Source organism: Halichoeres trimaculatus, unplaced genomic scaffold (assembly GCF_033239565.1).
Source record: "Halichoeres trimaculatus isolate MK-OKI-2021-1 unplaced genomic scaffold, fHalTri1.1 fHalTri1_scaffold_13, whole genome shotgun sequence".
NCBI classification, from domain to species: domain Eukaryota; kingdom Metazoa; phylum Chordata; class Actinopteri; order Labriformes; family Labridae; genus Halichoeres; species Halichoeres trimaculatus.
In genome coordinates this window covers 14,706,079-14,728,514 of record NW_027437191.1, presented here as the reverse complement: position 1 = coordinate 14,728,514, position 22,436 = coordinate 14,706,079, and the positions used below count along the sequence as shown (strand labels likewise).

The window sequence follows — 22,436 nt, the reverse complement described above, 5'->3', positions numbered from 1 at the left end:
TGTCTGAGATGATCCATACACACGCCTCCTCTCCAGATTTGTCATGCTCTGGGCACAGTGTATCCCAGAGCTCTCAGGATCCTCCCTGTTTGCTTCATTAACATCTTGGTTTTTTTTTTCTTTACAGTGTGTAGACTAAATCACTGATGTATCTGCAAGTCTATTTAAGGTTTGATTCCTTCTTCGTGTACTTACCTACACGAGTAAGAAGAGAACAGGAACTTGTAGTTAATGGTCCCAGGAACTTATTACAACTAAGCTATGGAGAAAAAAAAGGTTTGTTAAAAATTTGCTGCTTCCTTTACTTCAAACAAATTATTAAAAGAGCTCTACCTCAATCAATGTATCTCATTGGATGATCTTAATGTGATGTTAAATGACATGCAGACTCATCTTGCTATAGATCTACTTGTGATTGTGCTCATCTGTGATTTCATTTAGTTATTTCTTTCACCTTTAAGAAATAAAGTCATGTATTTTGCATTGTTTTTATGGGTTGTTTTTTCTCAAAACAACAAAAATAAAACAGATTTTAAAACTCAATGAGTTTCTATTGGTTTATATAAGTAAGGGAATGAAAAAAAAACTCCTTCAGTAATCTTTGATAGTTTTGAGGACTGGGTGGAACAACACTGCCACCTAGGATGAGCTGCATTACATCATTAAGCAGATAATCAATGATTTCCAAGCCACTTCTTAGATATCTTGGCTGTGTGCTTGGGGTTATTACCCCACTGAAACATGAACTGTTGCCTCAGTCTGAGGTAAAAAGTGCTCTGGAGCAGGTTTTCATCCACCATGTTTGCAGAGGTAGTATTGTCCAGGATTCCTCCAAACTTGACGCCTGGCATTCACGCCAAAGAGCTTAATCTTTGTCTCATTAGACAAGAGAGTTTTCTTTCTCAAGATCTAAGAGTGCCTTTTCAAAAATCCTAGGTGGGCTGCCATGTACCTTTTACTAAGGAGCAGTCTCTGTCTGGCCACTCTACCTGATTGGTGGATTGCTGCAGAGATGGTTGTCCTTCTGAAAAGTTCTCCTGTCTCCATAGAGGACCACTGGAGCTCTGACAGTGTGACTATCACGTTCTTGGTCACCTCCCTGACTGAGGCCCCCTGAATTTAGATGAACGGCCACCTCTAGAAGAGTCCTGGTGGTTCTGAACTTTTTCCATTTACAGATGATGGAGGCCACTGTGTTCATTGGGACCTTCAGAGCAGCAGAAATTTTTCCCTACCCTTACCCAAATTTTTGCCTCAAGATAATCGTGTCTTGGAGGTCTACAGACAAATTCCTTTGATTTCATACTTAGTTTGTGCTTTGACATGCCCTGTCACCTATGGGATCCCTTACAGACAGGTGTGTGCCTTTCCAAATTATGTCCAGTCATCTGAATTTACCACAAGTGGAATCCAATTAAGCTGTCAGAATACCTCAAGGATGATCAGTAGAAAAGGATGCACCAGAGTTTGATTTTGAGCTTTGAGACAAAAGCTGTGAATACGTATGTACATGTGATTTCTTAGTTGTTGGGGTTTTTTTTAATCATTGATGCATTAAAGTTGATTTAAAATAAATTACATTGTCATTATGGGTTGCTGTGTGTATAATTTTGGAGAAAAAAAATATTACATTTTGAAATGAGACTAATAAAATATAACAAAATGTGGAAAAAGTCAAGCGCTGTCAACACTTTCCGGATGCACTGTACATTTGTGGTATTGATACTCTACTTTATCTTTTGATAATAGGTTGAGACAAAGAGCAAAATATGACTGTATGTGTTTTTCTATGTTTCATATACAAAACCACAATGAGTATGATGACATGTTTAAGTTGAGTTGCACCTTAAAAAAAAGTTTGATTAACAAATTTGAAAAAAAAAAAAAAAAAAAAGGAGCAACCTTTGGTTGTTGGAGTAATAAAACTGACAAGGAAAATCCCTATATTTTATCTCATTAGTCAGCAAATGTTACACCCTGCACCGTGATTTACAATAAGCCTGCCTCATTAGGTCCCTCTGCTCCGGTATAGTCAATATTAGGGCTAAACTTAAAAAGAAAATATAAGACTTCGAGTCAAAAAAAAAAAAAAAGGCCATCTCAAAAGCCAGCGAAAATGATTCACTGGTGACACCTGCTGGGAGGGAAAAATATTGCTCTTGCAGGAGAATAAAAAATATCCATCATCCTCTTGGCGACCTCTGCTGGCAGGAGAGTGTAAAAGACTGAACCAGTCATGAAGACCTTTTTGGACCACACTTTGTTCTGACCTTGTGTTGTGGCAACTTCAATTCAAAGATTGTTAAATGTATATACTTATAGACCTACAATTTTATTAAGATAAAGAGAGAATTACGCCTAAAATATGTAGATTATAATGACAGATTACGTTCATATTTTGTTTTGTAAACATTTTGATAATTTTTCGAAGTACAGAGAGGAAACACCGGATTAAATTTTCCCTAATGAAATTGTTTTAAGTGCTGGAATACAAGTTGCAAAAACAACTAAGTTAAACTAAAGATGAATGTAAATTTATGTATGTATGTACTTTTTCTGTTTTGTTTTGTTTTTTGTTTTTTTTTATTGCGAACTGTCCATTCCTTTATCTAAATAGAGCTAGTAAACCATAAACAACAAAACAAAAGCACCTTATTTAATATACATTTAATAACTCCACAGATGTCTGAAAAAAAAACTTCAGCCATGCGTTTCACTACTGTCGTAAAACACCTCTGACGGCTGTTGCAATGGCGTTTGCTGCGACAGCACTTTCCGGCAGCAGGGAAATCGAGTTGAGAGCATCGACTAACGTCTCGAGCGGAACTTTATCGACTCTAAAATCGACCGATTAATGTGATATTCGGTGAAGTCGGACGTATATTGGTTGCTTATGTTTTCGCTTTGTTGATGACATTGTGTTCAGCGTTTTTTAAGCGTGAATCTCCACCTTAATGCGGTGGGATGGCCACAGTGCCGCCTGGGCCTAGTAGCGCACTGTCTGCATCCCCGGCTGAGATTCCTCCTTTCCCCGGGGCTGGGAACGCGGAGCCGGCGGGAGGAGACGGAGAGCCGGGCTGTCACAGGGAGGACCGTATCCCCTCCGATATAGGGAAGAAGTGTGAGCCGGTTAACGAGGTCAATACGTCGGTTCAGAAAAAGCAGAAGAACATGTTAGCTCGAGCTAGCCCGGCGGCGCTGCACCTTAAAATGCAAGCCCGAGAGCAGCAGCAGCTAAACGGCTTGGCGAGCCCCACAGAGGACACTGACAGCCATGAACACACAGGAAACGGGCCTGACAATCCGAGACCGTCCATGGACAACTGTGACAGCTGCAGCAGCGGCAGCACCGAGGAGGCTGCAGTCGTCAGGAACAATAGTGAGCATTGCCAACATGAAGGCCACATCCTCTTCCCCAAAAACGGCAGTCTCTCTCCCCTGGTTAACAATAGCATGAACGGGATGCCGGGTTTCACAAGAACTGACGCGGCCCGCAGCCACCCCGAGGACGAAGGGAAAGAGGAGTTTGTTCACACGGATCCCCCGAGACCGCTAAGCGATGAGCTGACGGAAGCTGCCGGGCCCGGCGGAGAGAAGAGCCCCTCCGACCCGCCGCTGCAGCCGCCGGTCACGGAGCTAGCACGGCTGAACCTGAGCGGGTCTCCGGGCCGAGCGGAGGAAGACAACCACGGCATTTGCTATGTCCGCTACGAGTCCGAGTTGCAGATGCCATGGATCATGAGACTGATCACCAAGGACTTATCTGAGCCTTATTCAATTTACACGTACAGGTACTTCATCCACAACTGGCCGCAGCTCTGCTTCCTGGTGAGTAGGACACCGTCACCATGATGAAAATCAGAAGTTTTCTGTCTTTAACTTTTCACTACTTCTAAACAAGTATAAGAGCTACCCTCTGTCTTGCCCAAGGACTTTAGTTACCTGCAGATGCATACCATTACTAGGGCTGGGTGTGACTACATGCTTTCACCTGTCAGTGTGTGTGAAAGGCAGCCAAACATGGAGCTGATATGTACTAAAGACAAACACACACACACTTCAATGCCCGACTGATGCCATAAATTCCTCTTCTGGTGTCAGAATTTCAGTTACAAAATATCTCCAGTCATGGAAGATTTAACTGACATGGTGATCCTTTTATCATATTACTGACACAGGGATCTGTTGTTGAATCATAATTATGTGGTAGAAAACTAAACTCTCCATTTGGTAAAGAATACTGTGTTTCAAGGAGTTGTTTCCTCTTGTATCCAATGGGGTTTTAGCTCCCTTTTTTGTTTATCCTCTACACATAAAGATTGTAAACTTCCCAGTTCCAGTTTGTCTGGAGCGGTTGTGACACCAGAGGAAGTGTCATGAAATAAAGGTCAGAGGTCAACTCAGAGAGTCAGCAGAATGGCAGCACCTTAATGGGAGCTCTTTCCATGATGTTCAGACTGTAACTGATGTGTGTGTCTGTGTGTGTGTGTCACAGGCCATGGTGGAGCAGGAGTGTGTCGGAGCCATTGTATGTAAGCTTGACATGCACAAGAAGATGTTCCGTCGTGGCTACATTGCCATGTTGGCTGTGGACTCAAAACACAGGAGGAAAAGCATCGGTGAGATGTGTGCCCTGCAGAACAGAAAGAATACTACAGAATAGTTTTAGAGAACCAACAGTGTCTTTTTTTCCACTTTCTTTGAAAGCCAAATCTCTTTATGCAAATGCTAAATTTAGATAAGTTATGCAGCCTGAGTTCATGTAAAACACTTTGGCTGATGCCCTTCTTATACAATCACGCTTTATGCTATAAAAACATTTAACCCAAGTATTATTTCCTCCAAAGTCAAAGTATTTTCTCAAAACTGACTTACACTTTTCCCTGTCAGGTACTAATCTGGTGAAGAAGGCCATCTATGCCATGGTGGAGGGTGACTGTGACGAGGTAAGTCACATGAAACCATTCCTGCTGCAGGATGTCTCAAAAAAGCTAATATGCCTAGTGCTGCTTTGAACTAAGTCTAAATACGTTACAGGTTAAGCCCCAGGGGGTTAGCACCAACATGCACGGGCGGTTTGTCTTACATTTGCTCATATTCAAAGTGCATTTTCCAGAGAATTTCCTCACTGCGTTCATGAATGGTGTGGAAAAAAAGGACAGTCTTGCTAAAGAAGAGGTGGAATTAGAAACCTAAAGGTTTTTTTATAGCAAAAATAATGAAAACATATAAGAACAATTAATGAATTAACTACTGGCACATTTGCGTATCTATTTTCCAATTTGGTGCTGGTCCTAGAAATCCTTTTTTTTACTCGACCACACGCCTGTGTGTGAGCAGGAGTTCAAAGAAACCAAACCAAAGAGGCTCGAATTTGAAGGCCCACATGTCCTGCTTCGTCCTTTACATATCTCACCTTGCTGGTTACCTTGCTGATTGTCAGCTCCTCAGAGCTTTTGAATTCATCCCCTCTGCTAAAAGTCATTTCTCTTGCTGTGCCTCCCTCTGAATAGCAGGGACACCATTCAGTGCTTCTTTCACCGCAGGCTTTGAAATAACTTGATATCTCCAAACTTTTTGGTTAGAATGAGAGTCATTCATCAACTTTTTGTTGTTTAAGGCTGTCAGTGTGTTGATTTTCTATCACCTTAGTAAACATAAGAATGTTGATCTGGTTGTGTTAGCCGAGCCTTGATATTTTAACATACCATATATGGCAAGGATGCAGGATGTGGATATGTTTACAAGTTCTATAGAGTTTAACTGAGGGGAATCAGTCAGAAAATGTCCCATATCTCAGTTTCCTCACCATGTTTCCTTTACTCTCTTTGTAATGTTTTTGTTTTATCGACCACTGCTTGTTTTTTTATTTTCTCTTCCCACACTGGTTTTTAGTATGACTATTGATATGTTTTCCATTGGCTTCACTGTCCTTCATTACTATCAAAAAAGATAATGAGAACAATATAGTGTTTTAAGCCCCATGATATTGAAAAGGGGCAAAGCACCCCATATTAAGACCTCCTTACTTAAATATTTCAGCTTTGGAGCAAATGAATCTGTAAAGATCCCATGTATGGGTTGAGGTTTTCGGTGCTGTCACCAAAATTTATCTCCTCATGACACCCAATGCCATTTTTGTCTCCATAGTTTGGTTCCACAATTGTTGTTTTTGATAAGGCTTCACTCATCGGCAGCTAATTTTCTCACTTAAAGCTCCTGTGGGCAAGATGGTATGTCTTACAACTTTGCTGAACTTGTCTGGTAAATATGTGAATGGTGTTGATGCTGTAGAAAGTATTCAATCTTATCTTGTTCCCATTTAATGGTCTTTTTTTTCTGAAAATTCGAGAACAATTCAGTTTCTAGTGACTTGAACACAAATTTATATCCCAACTAATGAGTTTTCTTTTTGTAAGAAAACACCCAAAACCGGCTACAGTAATGACAATCTGATTTATTTAGTCTATAGTCCTATAGTGTCATACTGATTTATTGACTGTGAATACATCAACGCAACTACAGTCAAGCAATTGCATGCCAGTTCAATCTGACCCAGCCTAAATAAAAATTTATCAACATTTTCTAGATCTTAATATGACCTAACTGCTCTGCACCAAGTGATGCCTTCTGTTATTGTTTTTATGCCCCAGTAGGAAAGTAGTAGTAGTAATAGTGGTAGCCATTATCATGAACTATAACCCTCACTCGTATCAGGTGGCTGTGTTACAGTCTAAACACAACATTTGACCAGAGTTCTAAACATATCAATAACTCATTTCACCGACTAGAGACTCTGGTGCTGAGTGTTCAATCATTTAGTCGACTCATTAATCACTGGGAATATTGGTAAACATAGATGGCAGCTTTGAAGGCGTTTGCCTCCTGATGGCAGCTGTTAAAAACATGAAATATAGGTATGTAGGAAAAATGATCCTTGATCCAGGTGATCTTTTTTCAGTAAGAATTGCAGTGTATTTCATAAGCTAATAACTTCTAGCAGGAGCTTTAAATTTGATCCCCCTGAGAGGCAAAAATAAGACGGCAAAATAACCCTCCCTCTGGCTACTGCATTACATACGTTGTGTCTTTTAAATCTACTCAGAAGTGGGGGAGTCATTCTTGTAAAGTTCTGCTCTGGAAAAAAAATGACAGGAAAAAAAATAGTGTACAATGTTCAGTGTAGGATTGTTTATACTAGAGATGGGTGCCTTCCACATTTGAAAAGATACAATACCAATGCCTGGTACCTGGCAATCTGTACTGGTACTAAACTGTAAAGATTTTCAGTACTTTTGGGTGTGTTTCTTTGGTAATAAATCTGAATATTTTTATGAATAAAACCTCAAAGCTTTTCAATTTAACATATTTATTTCACACTATATAACCTTGTAATGCTGTGTCTGTGTCCTGTATGGAAAACGGCCTACCCTTCCACTCCCTCATAGTCAAAAGTGGCATGTGTTTAGGTACTTAAACATGGTACTATTTGTTTTTACGTGAATCAGTATTTGGTACAACAGACAGAAGTACCTAATTCAGTACCCATCCCTAGTTCATGAGCTACCAAACTAAATGTTACAGGTTTTGTTTCTTTAGTCACTGTATTTTTTTCTTTAACCAAAATCAGATGCAGCACAGATAACTCCGAAAGAATAAATAATGGGAAACCAAACAAAACTAGACGTGACTGGCAATATTTCACAAAGCAGCCTGGAGAAAATTCATATTGTAAAAAAGAAAATAGAAAAAAATTAAAATGGATTCAAAATAAGAATGAATGAGAGAATGAATGTGAATGTGTGTTGTCGTGTTAAACCACCTTACTGTCACAGTAGGGAAAGCTCTGATGTTCATAAAAACATGAATGGAAACTGAAGCTGACCGCTTTCTGTGGCGTCCTGGTTTGACTGCTCCTCTTCACTCTGCTCTCTGTCACAGCTTCCTGAGACAGAGAGCAGCATTTATGTTGTTTAGTTGTGTAGCGCTCTATTCCCACCAGGACCAGGGAGAAAATGCCTGCTCAGTGTTACAGTAAGCTTACTTTGGCACAAAGCTGGTAGCAGAGGGAAACTGCTTGCTCAGCTTGGACAAAGGTGCAAGACACACAGATCTAGTATGTGACACATTGTGGTTTGATTGGCAGCGAGATTACTCAATAAAGTTATTCTTGGCCAGAAACAGCTGAACCCCCTCGTCTCAAATCGTACACAGAGCACCTGAGACGCCCTGTACCTTAGAGCTGGCTGTATATGTGACATGAGCTAAAGCCAGCTCACTTCAGAAGTGTGAGTGAGGAGCTTCAAAGTTAGAGCAGGTCACAATCATGTGTCTCTCTCGAACCAGGTTTTGTAAAACAAATATATCTTTGTCCCCAGGTTGTTTTGGAGACTGAAATCACCAACAAATCAGCCCTGAAGCTGTACGAGAACTTGGGTTTTGTCAGAGACAAGCGGCTGTTCAGATACTACCTGAACGGAGTGGACGCGCTGCGGCTCAAACTGTGGCTCCGCTAGAGAAACGAAGAGGGGACGGGGAAGGAAACAGGACAGCCAGTGCTGTTCACCTCGTACACTATCAGCTCGACGGCCTCAGCTCTGCCCTGGTCATTTCACTCATATGTACACACACACAAACACACACACACATGCGTGCACCTGTGTTTAAATACATGGAGTATGCACAGAGACATGCAAACACGCCCTATTTTTGTCCTTGACCTCTGAACAAGTGTTGCTTTGGCAGAAACAGACTAACATCCCGCCTGATGTTTTCATGAAGAGGCCCCTCATGCTACCTGTGACGAGGAGGAGGAGGAGGAGGAGGAGGGGGGCGATTGAGCGTGATCTTGGGGCACTGCATTGATCGAGACATGAGGCAGCTCAAGTGAGGACATGGCACCACAGCAGCAAATCCTCTTGCAGAACACAAACAGACTTTGAGGAAACAAACACAACGTGAAACAAGGAAGCAGGGCGGCAGAAACAGACTGGGAAGAAAAATATTTGTGGAGTTTATTTTTGTGTTTCTTTTTTAACCTTGGTGGTTGGTGGAAAAGCTATAGTATGACTGTGTGTTTGTACTGCCACTTTTTTTCTTTTTTTTTTCCTTTTTTTTTTTTTTTTGTATTTTTGTTTTGCTTTTTTTTTTTTTTTTTTTAAAGAACTGGTGTGTGGCCTGTTTTGCGTGCATGAGAGACTGTGTTAGGAGTGTGAATACAGTTGTTTGTTTCGTTTCCCATCCTGTTGAGATTTCCATCACCTGCCTCAGCCTCCAGGACTGAAGCCTGTAAAGATATGCATGCATTTATTTTAATGTGAGTGCGGGGACAAAGTGTGGAGAGTGTGTGTGTGTGAGAGAGAGAGAATGTGCTGATTAACCCAGTCTAAAGCTAACCCTCTTCCTGTTTTTAGTGTAAGCATGTTGGTGAAGAGCAGTTGATTGAAATCACTCCATTAGCGCCTCAATCTTTTCCCACTTCCTATCTTCAGTGTCCTTCACTAAACTTCCCATCATGGATCCCTGACAGTATGGTTGAGAACTTCTTTTCTTCTAACTATATTTTTTCCAAATGCACTGCCAGCTGCTGCAAAATCCCCTTGGAGAAAAAGAGAGACTCCTTGCCAATGATCTTGTGTCACTCCTTTCTGGTTATTCCTGTTTCTCCTCTTTAAAAGTGCCACTCAATCCATCTGCACTATCAGACACAACTGCAGTGACCCCCGCCCCCCTTAAAGGTGCCATGCGGCAGCCTCGGCCCCACTTCTGGTTTGGTCGAGTTTTTTCATATGCTGGATTCCCGTTTTGCATATGCTGTGTGAGTGTGTGTTTATCTCTTGTTTAAAAAAAGGAAAATAGATAAGTATTCTTAGCAGATTATATTTTATTCTTGTGTTCGCTTTTGGTTTATTTAGATTGTCTACACCTGTATAACCTCATGCTGCGTGACAGCAGCTGAGTCCATGATGCACTTCCCTGGTGTCCTAGCTCGATGCACAACCAACCTCGCTAACATTTTAAAAAGTCTCCAGCCTGGGATGTGTGCTGCATGCACCCCAGAGGTTCCAAACCCACACTAATTATGGCAAAAAACAGCCTTGTTTTGTCTTTTTGTTTTTAAAGTCAAACGAACAAAGGACAGATGCACTTCTGTGGAATTTGCTGCAGTGCGTTTGTGCTCGTGTGAGTATGTCCGTGTGTACGTCCGTGTTTTGACAAAGGTGTGGATCTCTCCTGTTAGATTTTCATTTCTCTACCTTCATAGGCCCCCGCACAGGAAAAATCAGAGCCTTTGAGGTGCTGTGTTTTGCTTCAGCCTTATAAGGACAACAGGAAGGAACAAATCACACTTTTTTTTTTTTTTTACTTTCCAGGATGTGAGTTAATGCAATAAAGAGAGTAGGAGCCAGTCTGGTTGAAAGTTGAGGGGAGAATGAATCCTTTTTTGGGCAGTCAGATTGGAAAACAACCTTTATCCCAGGTTGTTCATGCAAATTTTAAGTATCATTAAATTCCTAGAGGTCAAGTTATGCAATTGGGCATCTGTGTGTGCTTGAATTAGCAGCATAGAAACAGCTGCAAATTTATCTCACTCTAACCAGTCTGCTGCAAAAGTCCTGCTGGTCAGATGTTTTGGGTGGATCATTTCATGTTGTGGGTTTATTTCTCCTCTCAGCTGAGATATTGGATCCCAGGAGCTGAGGACTGAAAGAAAGGGAAAGTAGATGTTTACAGAGTTGCCACCCACTTAACAGCCTGTGTATGTAAGTTTGTGTCTGTGCATTTGGAGCAAAGGATCATATGACCTGTTTTTCTTTCTTTCTTTTTTTTTTCTTTTTTTTCCAGACTTGTACAAGAGTGTTGTTCTATTCATTGGATATTTTGAGAGCATGTTCTTTTTTGTGAATCATCTGTTGGGATGTGGGCGGTTTGGGTTGATTTATCAGATTTGAGTTTTATTTTAAGTTTCTGTGCTACTTTAGCCCATACAGAGAGGAAACGAGAACTGAGACCCTGAAACACAAACTATCATGTTCACTGCTCAACTCACACTGTTTCTGTTCGGATCATAACACTGCGTTAACTCCTCCTGGTTCATTTTTGAGGTTTGAATATTCTTTCCCTGTGTTGGACGCTTGTTTTCCCCTTCTCTGTTCCCCCAGGCCGCCTGGCTTAAAAATGCCAACTATTGATGGATGGAAGAAGAGGATTAATAACACCTTAAAATGAGCTTATCTACAAACAAGTTGTCAACGTGTTTTAAAGGGAAAGAGTGTTTTACTTCTGTGAAGCTCTGGCAGTTCCATCATTTTTATGGGCATTACAGCCTGTCACCACGAGCTGAAGAGCTCTGTTCAGATCACAAACTGAAGGGCTTCATCATTTGTATCAGTTTGTTGCCATGGCTTGCAGTGTTGCATAGTTTTTCTCTTTGACAATGACATAAGTTTTGACTTGACATGCCAGTTCAGTGTTCACGGATATCAGGAGCAGTTTTTTGTCCTCGTCCCAGACGTCAGTATGCGATTGGAAAAGTTTATGCTAACAATCAACCCCACCTCTGCCCTCACCCAGGGTGACATCTTCCAGCCTGTGTTTCGAGTGTCACAATCAAAAATCCCCCAAAACCAGTTTGTCAGGCCTAATAGACATTTTTTTCTTGGCTTTGCAACTAAAAGCAAACAACAACCAACCATCCCCAGGGGGCTTCCTGCAGTCTTTATGGGGCGGGCTGTTACTCCTCCTCCGCCATCCACAAAGTGTGCAAAAGGGGAGGGCAAAAGGTGTTTTTGCATGTCAGATTTCTGTTCCCCTTGTTCCTCTTCCCTGTCCCCTCTCTTGATTTTGATCTGGAAATGTCCGATAGCTTTTATTTAATGTGGGAAAAGAACACAGAAATAAATTATTTGATTTTTTTAATGCTGTAACCTGGGTTGTCTTGTCTGCTGTGTGGAGAATTATTATTCATGTCACATTTTTTGGACTGGATCCTGAAGGAGAGTCACAATCAGATGTCTAAAAGAATTCTCTTTATTTCTCACAGTTTTATATCTACATTTAGACAAAAGTGTCCACTATTTTACATCACACTTATCCTAAACAGTTATTGCATGTAAACAGGCAGTTGTACATTAAGCATATCAGATGACTCGTGGTTTCAAAAACAATATTTTCATGAAAACAAAACAAGAACTTGTCTTATAAGGTGTTAAAAACATGGCTCAAATGAGTGTAACTTTCTCTTAAAACATAGGGACTCTTATCTGTGACATATTTTAACCCAGCAATGTGTGACAATCTTCAGCCAAACGTGTCTACCAAAGAGCCTTCTTTATCTGTGCCTGTCTGGACCAGATTAACACACAAAAACCCCGTTGTGCAAAAATAGCTGGTTAAAAAAAATCAAGCAAAAATAGCTCCTGCCCTGGTGTCTCCAATGATTATGCTCCTTTGGCAGCCAACAAACGCTTCATTTATGAGGAAAAGTCATCTCTGCAGCAGACCACGTATGAGTAGATGTTGATTCAGTCATGCATTTAAAGAAAATAGTTTCCAAGTGGTAACAACTTAATTCTAAATCAGCATTATACTTTACAAAACAATCTGATCTATGCTACATGTAAGACTAGGATTATGTTTTTCTTGTTTCTGTGTATCACGGTAGCTGTAATGAGCAAATGCCTTTGAATAAAACGTTCACATTTTCACGAAATTCACATTTGAACAAAGAATGAATTCAAACAATTTTAATGTGAAGAGTTCTGAATTTTTATGTTTCTTGATCTGAGGAATAGTTCAGCATTTTGGGAAACAGCCTCATTAGACTCCAGCAAGTTAAGATTCAACCATTACAACCCTTGTGTTTTGAAAATTAAGCTAACACCTGGTTAGCATCAAGCTAAGTCTGATGCTAACACAGGCGTATTTATCAAAATTTATCTTGTAAACCAGTTTCCTAACCTTTTTTTTTAAAGGTTTATCTGTTTATAGCAAATAGCATATGTAAGCTAACCAGCAGATATGTCTTGTTCCTTTCACGAGTTTAACACATAACTTTGGAAAGAGATTTTCAAAAGGGAGCATTTTACACCAAATGGTAAATATTCATGTCCATTTAGAGCTGTTGGAAGTCTGAGTTTAGTACTTTTTGATAGACTTAGTTTAGCTGTATTGTCAACAGCTTTGTTTTCAAAGTTAGCTTTACCTGTTTTCTAGCTAACACATCTAGCTCATAGCTTAAATAGTTTCTTTCAGCTCAATAAACAATTTTTATAAAATTACTCTTGCTAAATGGTTGCTAACTCAAGTTGACACATTAAACAATATTGGTAACTGCTCTCTATCAAGAGAATTAAACTCCCCTCTCAGATAAACAAACTGCTAGCGAGCTAACAGAGAGGTCTTCTGATCTAACCTCTGCGTGGAGGGCAATGAGATTATTTCCCAAAAGCAATTCCTGCTGAATTTACTAGATGTGTAGTAAGAACTGAAATTTTATTTACACTCTCATGACTGACTCAGTCAGCTAGCTTCAAAGTACATTTATTTACATCTTTTGTGTAATTGATCTCCCCTACAGCCCTTTTTTTATTACTTCACAGAAAACCTGCTGATCCATGTGTTCCTCTTAGCTCCAAAGACTAAAACTTTAACTTCCCACCAATACCCTGCAAATGTATTCTGTTTTTAACAGCAGCAAAATAATTTTACCATGTCAAAGTGCATCACATCAACACTGGCCATCTATTAGTGCCAATATCACCTGACAGCATTCAGAAAAGTGCTCACGTTGGTACTTGTAAAACGGGGGTTACAGAGCTGACCTTTGAGGATCATGTGCAAACTGTGTTTACTTCTCAGTCTCACTGTGAGGATCAGTTGAGTCATAGCCACACAGCCCTGGGTGATTGGAGTTGCAGTAGTCATAGCAGTAGGGGTGTCTGACAGGCCTCCTTTACAGGCGCATCGGCCACTGGTCACCAACACCAGGCGCCCAAAAGGATCTGATCAGAACTCGTCCTCAGAGCTGTCAGCCAGCAGCATGGCCTGATCCTGACGGCTGGTCCCCGGCTCCCGAGGTTGCTGGGAGGAAAAACTTGCATCAAAACTCAACTTAGGGTAACATTTTATTCTATTACGAGAAAAGAGGTAAGTAATAAAAGACTGCTGACCTCTTGCTGCCTAACCTTCCTTCTCTGGTGTTTGAAGCTGTTTCTTCTTTTGCGGTGAATCAACCTGATGCTGTAGAGGGCCCCAACGATCAGCAGGGCCCCTGTGATGCCAATGCCCACAGGAGCCAACATCCCAGACACATAACCTGCCTGAAAACATGAAGGTAAACAGAGGACTTTTTCTTCACAAAATTACTATTTCCCCTCAACATTTATGGAAGGAAACTCTTTTAATAAATCAGAGTCCAGGTTTGTATGTTGTAAAATTTTAGGATTCAGTTGCTTTCGTGATGAACAAGCAACTGAAAGGACAACCAGAAAATGGATTTCAGGCCACATTTAAAGTAAAACATGGTGGGTCATTTGTTAGCTTATAGCTGCTAACAGTTAGAAATAGTGTTCAGCCACTTTCTGGTACACACTATGATAGCTAAGAACGAAAAGTTGATGTTCAAGAGTCATACTAATGTTAGATCTAAGATGTTAGCTAAGAAGTCAGGGTCTTCTTTTAATCTAACACTACTACAGGGTAACTTAAGCTTTTGCAATTTTGTAGGTTTATTTAGAAAGTAATTGAATGCTAATGTAGGGCATACTCTGGCTGCAGCTAATGGGTGGTCAAAGCTGTTGGTTCAACTTAAAGATGATGTAAACATAGACTGTCTGGTGTGTTAAAACTGTCCAGTAAAAAGTCAGAAACATTAAGATTTTTTTCAGTCTTTTTCTATCCAAGCCAGATAAATCAATGAATAAATAAATAAATAAATATTTTCTCTTGCAAATTTGTAAGATGTCGTGCCATACATTTTTTTCCCTTAAAGGAAGTGTTATCATCTCATCCCACCTCAGTGACTTGCTGGAGAGGTGCTACAGGTTGGACTTGGACCCAAGCCAGCCACTTCAGGACTAGAGCCTCTTAACCGTGCTTTTACTCTGACCCAAGTATTTTCTGTTTATGTACACTGGTCACTATACATCTATTTGAGTCATACTTCTCTGGTTGTGCTTCACTGGAGTTTAAAATGACATGTTATGATGGATGATAAAAGCTTTCAAAGGACAGCAGATGGCAGTCTTACCTTCTCTCTGATCAGCTCGACCCAGCTTCGCACTGAAAGAAAAGGGAGACATAGATTTAGGAGGAAAACACCCTGGCTGATAATTTGTCCAAGCTCACGGTGCTTTTAGCGAGAATGTTTCTTATATAGAGGCAGAAAATAAAAAGCACAGTTTGACAAATGTTTAGTTAAATTTGAACACAGATCTGTTTGAAACGCATGTCGTCTTACTCAGTCCCTGGTTACGTTGAACCCACACAGGAGGTGGAGGAATGAGGCTGTATGGAGGTGGCGTGGAGGACGTTTTTGGTGTTTCTGTCAGGTCCTCTTCGCTTTCGTCCTCCACCGACTCCTCTGAGTTCTCATCATCCTCATCTTCATCCTGCTCCTCTGAGGGGGATAAGAATAAAACACACCGCTCAGCGGCCGAGAAAAGATTAAGATTAAACTGAAATCGACTCTCAGCTGAAGATCAAACTCGTCCTACCGTCGGACTCCATCTCTTCTAACCCCAATCTGGATTTGTGCACTGGCTGATGGGTTGCTATGGTTACCGTTGTCATAGCTTGCTGTAAGGATGAGAGGGGGAGGCTGTCGGTGGGCAAGTTATCCTGGAGGTTCTGTGTCCTCGGAGCACCTACATGTGTCAGATAACAAAGGAGAATGATGAAGCAGCAGAAGAGGAGGTTTGCATGCACTGTTCGTTCAGCTGACAGCTCCTGACTGTCGAATAATGGGTGGGCGGCCAACTCTCTAAGTAAAATATTTTTAATTATAGTGTGGGTGTTGAATGTATTTGTTGTGTTTGAGGGATTTAGATATCCAGGGATAGTTTAAAAAACAACAACCATCATTTATATTTTAAAGCTCAATAAACATGGTTGTGTTCCCTGCATCAATATTTCACACAGAGTCAAGCTGGTTATAAAACAGACTGACAAATGTGAATGACAAAAGCAAACCAATGCAGTGAAATGTAACGATCTGTAACGTCCCCTTGGTTTGGATCGATTAACCTTCAACACAGGAGTACAGGAAGTAAAGTTTCAAACCAAGAATAAGATGCCAGAAGAAATGGCCTCCACCTGAATATGATGGAAGTGCTGTTTTTTTACAATATCCATGTTAAATAGTTTGTTGTACAGTTAATGTATGAAACCTCATTTACTCCAATGTGTATATTATGTAGGGATTTAAATTAAAAAAAGAATCTGAAATAGTTAGCTTTGTTGCATTTATTTGAAAATGCAACAAAAAACATGTAATACATGTTATGTGTTGCAAAAAGTTAAACCAAGCCAAAAAACAAACAAAAAAAAACAGGTATCGTGGCACACAAAGTGACTGTTAGAGAGAGTGGTGTTTACATTGTGATTCACTAATTTGTGCTTGTTCTGTAGCATCCACTCTCACCTCTCCCCGTGTGATCCTCTGGCTCACTTCCTGCTCGTTGCTGTGGAACAGACGGTCTGGAAGAGCTGATTGGCTCCAACAGCTCAGCACCAGACGTCTGCCAGGGTGACGTCCAGTCTGGCATCAGCAGGGGAGGGGCCTGGGAGGGACCTTCACTGTCTGTCTCCACGGTGACCAGCTGTGGGTCCACGTCCATTCCTGCAGTCACCATGGCAGCAGGAGGTTGAGCACTGCCCGGGATTGATGTGACGCCTGCTTCTGCCGGTGCCCCCTCTGATGCAACATCTTCAAAAGGCTCAAAGATGAGAGGGAGGGCCTCTGATGACATGGTGCTCTCTGTGGCTTCTTCTGGAGACAGCGGGACCTCCGTGTCCACTGTGAGGGGTCAACATAACAGAGGACAGGAGGCAGCTCAGGATTGGTAGTTTTGGAGCAGAAGTTCAGGAGTTTTGATATTTATAGTTAAAAAAAGGCTTTTTAATCATCAATAACTTATGGAGCAAAAAATCTGTGTTCCTATTCCTCGTCCCCAATAATACTTCTGTCCCAGAGCCCCCTTCTACTCATCTTAATAGCATATTACCCATTCTTCTCAGATGTGTTCATGCATGCAGCAAATTTAACAAGTCTCCATAATTTTGTTCATTTTCAGTTGAAGAGACTGGATGCTAACATATGTAAAATTAAATGTCAGGTACATTTTGACAATTGTCAAGTTATATGTTTGATAAGGAATTAGCTGAATACAGGTCACAAAAGTTGCATTGAGTCACATTGAAGTCCAAATTAATGTTAGCTAGGTTACGGCTGAATGCTTACTAAACCTTTTGATTTGTTGTTGGACATGATAGAAAAATCACACTAACGGGATCAGCCCTATTTTTCCCATGGCTCTATGTTTCCCTATTTCAAGGGCGTTTTCAAAATCAGGTCTTGTGTTCCTGCATCTACCTTCAGTTTAAGCCCTGCCTTTCACAAGATTTTGGGTAGCACTTTATTGTAAATGAGTAATTTTTTTTTTCAATCAGCAGCAGCAGAAATTGTCACAGTCACAATCATAACAAGGAAAATATTAAATAAAAGTTCATATTAAAATAGGCTGATGGAAAAGAGTTTCAGCTGAAGCAAAAGATTATAGATGTTGAACCCTTGATTTCATTTCCTTTAGTCAAACAAACAAAAACAGATTTAAAAAAAAAAAATAGATCTGGAAACTCAGGGCTGTGGGAATGCAGGCATGCCCCAATGCTAGCAGTACTTGTAGCTAGAAGTAACTGCTAGCATTGTGCCAGGGTAGCAAACAAAGTCCGTTCCTGTCTTTCCTGCCATATCCTACAGCACTTCCAAAGATTGCATATGTTAGCGTTAAGCCACTTTTTAGCTAATATAACATTATTTCAGGATAAAACAACTCTAGTGTTAGCTTTTAAAGGAGCATTGGGGTAACAGGGGTACTGTGTAATAATAATAATAATAATAATAATAATAATAATAATAATAATAATTATATATATATATATATATATATATATATATATATATATATATATATATATATATATATATATATATATATATATATATATATATATATATATATATATATATATATATATATATATATATATATAAAATTCAGTCTTATTTTTTAGACTGGAGTCATCTTAAACTAGAACCTAGAAAAGTATGTTGTCACAGCATTGCAGCCTATCACCCTGAGTGAGATGTCAGAGGGAAATTGCTGCCAAGTGAATACAGTAATGTCATTTTTTCTTGGGGAACTCTTCCCACCTACAGCCTATTTTTTAAGGTTATGACACTTCTGAATAAATTTAGACTAGGTTCCTTTTCTCCAGAGTGAAGTGCATGTTCTGCTTTGTTACTGATGTAAAACAAGGTTCACTTTTTCTCGCACCACAGTTCTGGACTTTCTTGCTTACATCCCACTTTCTTGTTGTTTAGCCAGACAAAATTGCTTAAGCCTGCCTGTAACCATCTGCACTTGAGTCCTACCTTCCTGCCCACATAACACACAGTGACAAAACATGGACATATGAATTAGGACAAGTTGAGGGTCTTGCATTTTCTTCTCACATAACTCAGATGAAATGAAAAATGCATGTTTTGTTTTGCACAGATGCGACTGCACTCAGCATATAGCGCTGAATAATTTGTGAGAGAATGCAGTATTTTCATGCAAGTGACTTTTTGGACCGGCAGTTTTTTTCATTAGCATCTCTTGCACCCTCTCAGAGCAGCTGAGACACGATAATAAGGACTTTGTCTGAAAATAGACTTCTTTCTAGATAAGGGGCTCTCACGCAGGCAAAACTGTCACAGGAAAAATTGTCACGGTGCATAGCTCTTAGGCATTTCCTTTAGTCCAAGGCATTTCTAAAGTAGGTTGAAAAATACTTTTAAAGACCGCAAAGCTTTTACATAACCGTGTTCTGGGAGTTCGTTTTTTTGTGTCAGCTTCCATTCTGTCAGGAGGAGGCTTCATCAAACACACCATCCCCACATGGACGTCAGGAACACATATTGGCTTAGACAGACTTGTTTAATCCATTTCCCTCCCTTGCTCCTCTGAATAATAACCTGCCTGAGTCATTTTTCAGTGGTGTAAGATGAAAAACACAATGTTTTAAGGGAGATGAGGAGTACAGAAAGAGAAAAAAGGGGGCTGAATCCTCTAAAGACTTGGGGGAGAAAAAAAACCCATGCCACCAGACTTCTCCTGCCACTTGTGAGTGTGTGTCTGTTCTGTCTTTTTTTCAGGCTGGAGTCAAGAATAGAAAGTAATTAGACTGCCAAGGGTCCCGGCTGGGTTCAAAGTGGAGCGTGGAAAAGCGGGCTTCTTTCTTTGCCAATCATCAAAGGCAATCTCTACCACAAGACGTGTCACTTTCATTTCCGCCTTGCTCTTTTAATGAAGCCTCCCGAAACCCTGAAAATACTCCAGCTAGACAGGATCAGAGTTTGATGTGGGGGGAGCTCTAACAGGATGACAATAACTGCAGATCCTCTTTGGGGGATTGTTGAATTAAGGCACAATGCAGTAACTTTTACTCTACTAACAGCCCATTCATTTTAATTTTCTCAGGGTTTGAAATTTTTCTTACTCACCTCCAGCAGGCCGCGCCGCCTCAGTCCACAGACTCTCTGGTCCATCCTCTTTTGGCATAAGGTTTGGTCCAATCTCAGGTAACAGGGGATCTGTAGTGGCTCCATCTTGGCTCCAAATTGACAGAGATGTTGAGGTTTGAGAGGAGACGACGATAGGACTTGGGGAGGATAGTTTCTGGATGGTTGCTCCTGGATTAGGAGGTTCTGTAGAGGATTGAAAATCTGTTTCTGGGTTTTTATCCTGGACAGACTGGGCATATGCAGGTAGGTCTGTTAGGTCTTCTCCACCTTGGGAATTGCCCCCTTTGGCTCTGGAAGAACGGCCCACATCCAACTGCCTTCCTCCACCTGTAGGATCCAGCAGAGCATCAGTGGTATTAGCAGGATTCTCCTCTACAGGCAGCACTGAAGCTCCTTCTGACTGTCTCAAAGCGTCTCCCATCTCAGATGTGCGCTCGACCTTCTTTCCCTCTTGCTCTTGGCTCGGTGCCTCTCCATCAGCCTGCATCAGCCCAGATCTTCCATCGAGGCCGTCCTCATTTTTTGTCGGCGTCACTTGAGATGATCCCACAGGTGCCTCATGTAGGCCAGCCCCTCCTGCTGCACCTACATCCAACATCAGATCAAGATCTGTCCCTGTGGACTCAGACTTTACATCTGTGGTTTGTGCCGTCCCAACACTTGTGACTTTGTCCTCGGTGGAGGTAGAGTCTGGGAGATGGACAGGGTTTCCATAGATACAGAGAGAGGTCCCAACGAGGAGGAGGCAGCGGAGTGTCCCAGACATCAGCATCTCTGTCTCGTCTCAGAGCCTGCTGAGAATGGACACAAAGGTCAGGTGTTTGTTGGCATCAACTGACTCTATTTGCACACAGCATACGTGTGAGGGGGGTTATAGGTGACATGACACATTTACAAAAGAGTGCAACTGCAGACTGCATAATAAGTTCTTCATATAGTCTGAGATAACCACAGAGAATAGGATTAGCTGTGCAGCTCTTCCTGCCTGCTTTGATGCTGCAGTTGCAGCGTTTTGAATAATTTGGATGAAATTCCCTTTCATCTCGGACTCTTGTGTTCGTTTTGTATAAATACTGGGAAATGCTTGGCACACACACACACACACACACACACACACACACACACACACGCACGCACGCACGCACATTTGGAGGAGGAGTAACAAATACAGCGAGGGAGAGAGAGTGGGAATCTGACACAGCAATCCTTAGCACCCCTCCGCACTTCACCTATAAATAGAAACAGATTTTCTATTCTCCCGGAGCCTCTACAGAAGGATTCATGGGCGCTGGATTTTCACATTACACAAACCTGCACCCTGCTTCTGAAGGGGTACATTTAAACAGAATATACGCACATTATACCATTTATAGAATTTATTATTATTATTTTTGTTTTTTGGGGGGTAAAAACGGAGCAAACAGTTGATAGTGGAGCATGTGTTGATATGTTCGGTGTGACATCAATTATCCCTGAATGATCCATCTCTGATCAGGCAAATTAAGAAGAAGGAAAAAAAACAGCATTGTTGTTGACAGGGTGACACCCTTTCATGTTGCCAGTCAGAGAAACGTCTGAGATGAATTAGCACCCAGCCCTGATGATGGTCAGTCCAACAATGTCACTATGCAGCCCACTTTCCTGCCTGCGCACCTCCTCTACGATCAATACAGTTAACACACTCACACTGTCTGCTCGTGCAGTCCAAAACTGTAAACACACTGCGGTGCTGTATCACATTTCATCATTTCATTACAATCCTGGAGCTTATCATATTTGGTGCATCACCTAAAACTGTATTATTCAGCGCTGAATAAATCTCAGTATAAATCGTTAAAGTCGTGTAGGGATTAAAAAAAAAACATTAAAACTACATTTACCTTTCCCAGTTCATGACGGATCCTCGTGCTCGTAGATGCAGAGCTGCAGCTCGATACAGATCCCGGAGAGTCTCGTGCGTTGAGCAGGCTGAAGGAGAGGCTTGTTGTTGTGCAGCTCAGCGTCACTGACTCCAAGTCTCCGTCTTCTCTACGTATGTCCGCCTGTTCCTCAAGAGCTGTACCCTAAATGCTTCTCACTTGCACACAAAAAAAAAAAAAAATCAGACGAAAAATCTTATCTTAATGAATACGTTTTGTCTGTGAATTCATTAATTTCTTGTTTATGTCTGTGCTAATTTCTATGCGCTTTGTTCACTATGTTTCTGATGGGGTCAGATGAGGCTTCAGGTGGTGCTGAACGGACAGCGCCTTAACCTCAAGGTAGAGGTCGCGTGCTGCTTTAAAAAGGGATTGGCTACAACTGTGACAACTTCTTTTGTGTCTTCCCTCATTTTCAGGTTTACTGAATGTAGGTTGTGCTTTAACAAATAATACATTAAAGTTTTTATTAGATCTGGATTTTAACCGTTTCAGAATCATTACCTACATATGCATGGTGACCGGTGACATCTGATAAACTCAGGTGCACTGACGGGCACTGAACACCAGTTTCATATTTAATCCTCAATCCAGAAGGTCAGAACGTCTGCATTATGAATTACTGTAAACCAGAAACTACCACCTGTTGCATGCAAATGGGTTGGAAGAAACTGACACTAGTTACAGTTAGGTTATATGATACTATATTCTATGATTCTTCATTGGTT

At 41.0% G+C, this 22,436-nt stretch overlaps 2 protein-coding genes across 3 annotated transcripts; one reads left to right on the top strand and one right to left on the bottom strand.

Annotated features, from left to right (window-relative positions):
• The first annotated feature begins 2,768 nt into the window (after window positions 1–2,768).
• On the top strand, window positions 2,769–11,915 carry naa30 (N-alpha-acetyltransferase 30, NatC catalytic subunit). The gene is made up of 4 exons (XM_074685793.1): window positions 2,769–3,828; window positions 4,496–4,619; window positions 4,891–4,946; window positions 8,379–11,915. The coding sequence occupies exons 1-4, from the start codon at window positions 2,965–2,967 to the stop codon at window positions 8,514–8,516; spliced, it is 1,182 nt and encodes a 393-aa protein (XP_074541894.1). The 5' UTR covers window positions 2,769–2,964; the 3' UTR covers window positions 8,517–11,915.
• Window positions 11,916–12,974: 1,059 nt separating this feature from the next.
• Window positions 12,975–21,826, bottom strand: armh4 (armadillo like helical domain containing 4). Of its 2 annotated transcripts, none has more exons than XM_074686015.1 (8): window positions 21,670–21,826; window positions 19,769–20,583; window positions 16,643–17,017; window positions 15,717–15,866; window positions 15,461–15,619; window positions 15,251–15,282; window positions 14,172–14,321; window positions 12,975–14,082 (listed from the first exon to the last, which is right to left on the bottom strand). In XM_074686015.1, exons 2-8 carry the CDS (start codon window positions 20,559–20,561, stop codon window positions 14,008–14,010), a joined length of 1,734 nt encoding a protein of 577 aa, XP_074542116.1. In that variant the 5' UTR covers window positions 20,562–20,583; window positions 21,670–21,826; the 3' UTR covers window positions 12,975–14,007. The 2 variants fall into 2 exon arrangements, with proteins under 2 accessions (XP_074542116.1, XP_074542117.1); XM_074686016.1 differs by having other exon boundaries at window positions 19,769–20,580; window positions 21,670–21,820.
• Between the last annotated feature and the right edge of the window lie 610 nt (window positions 21,827–22,436).

What these genes read in the sequence shown, in the direction of transcription:
- naa30 (XM_074685793.1), top strand. Translation starts at nt 2,965, where the DNA reads ATGGCCACAGTGCCGCCTGGGCCTAGTAGCGCACTGTCTGCATCCCCG. An exon ending in ACACAGGAGGAAAAGCATCG is followed by an intron (nt 4,620 to 4,890) that starts GTGAGATGTGTG and finishes TTTCCCTGTCAG; the next exon opens with GTACTAATCTGGTGAAGAAG. An exon ending in TGGAGGGTGACTGTGACGAG is followed by an intron (nt 4,947 to 8,378) that starts GTAAGTCACATG and finishes CTTTGTCCCCAG; the next exon opens with GTTGTTTTGGAGACTGAAAT.
- armh4 (XM_074686015.1), bottom strand. Translation starts at nt 20,561, where the DNA reads ATGCTGATGTCTGGGACACTCCGCTGCCTCCTCCTCGTTGGGACCTCT. An exon ending in TCAACGTAACCAGGGACTGA is followed by an intron (nt 15,283 to 15,460) that starts GTAAGACGACAT and finishes CTTTTCTTTCAG; the next exon opens with TGCGAAGCTGGGTCGAGCTG. An exon ending in TCGAGCTGATCAGAGAGAAG is followed by an intron (nt 14,322 to 15,250) that starts GTAAGACTGCCA and finishes TCATGTTTTCAG; the next exon opens with GCAGGTTATGTGTCTGGGAT.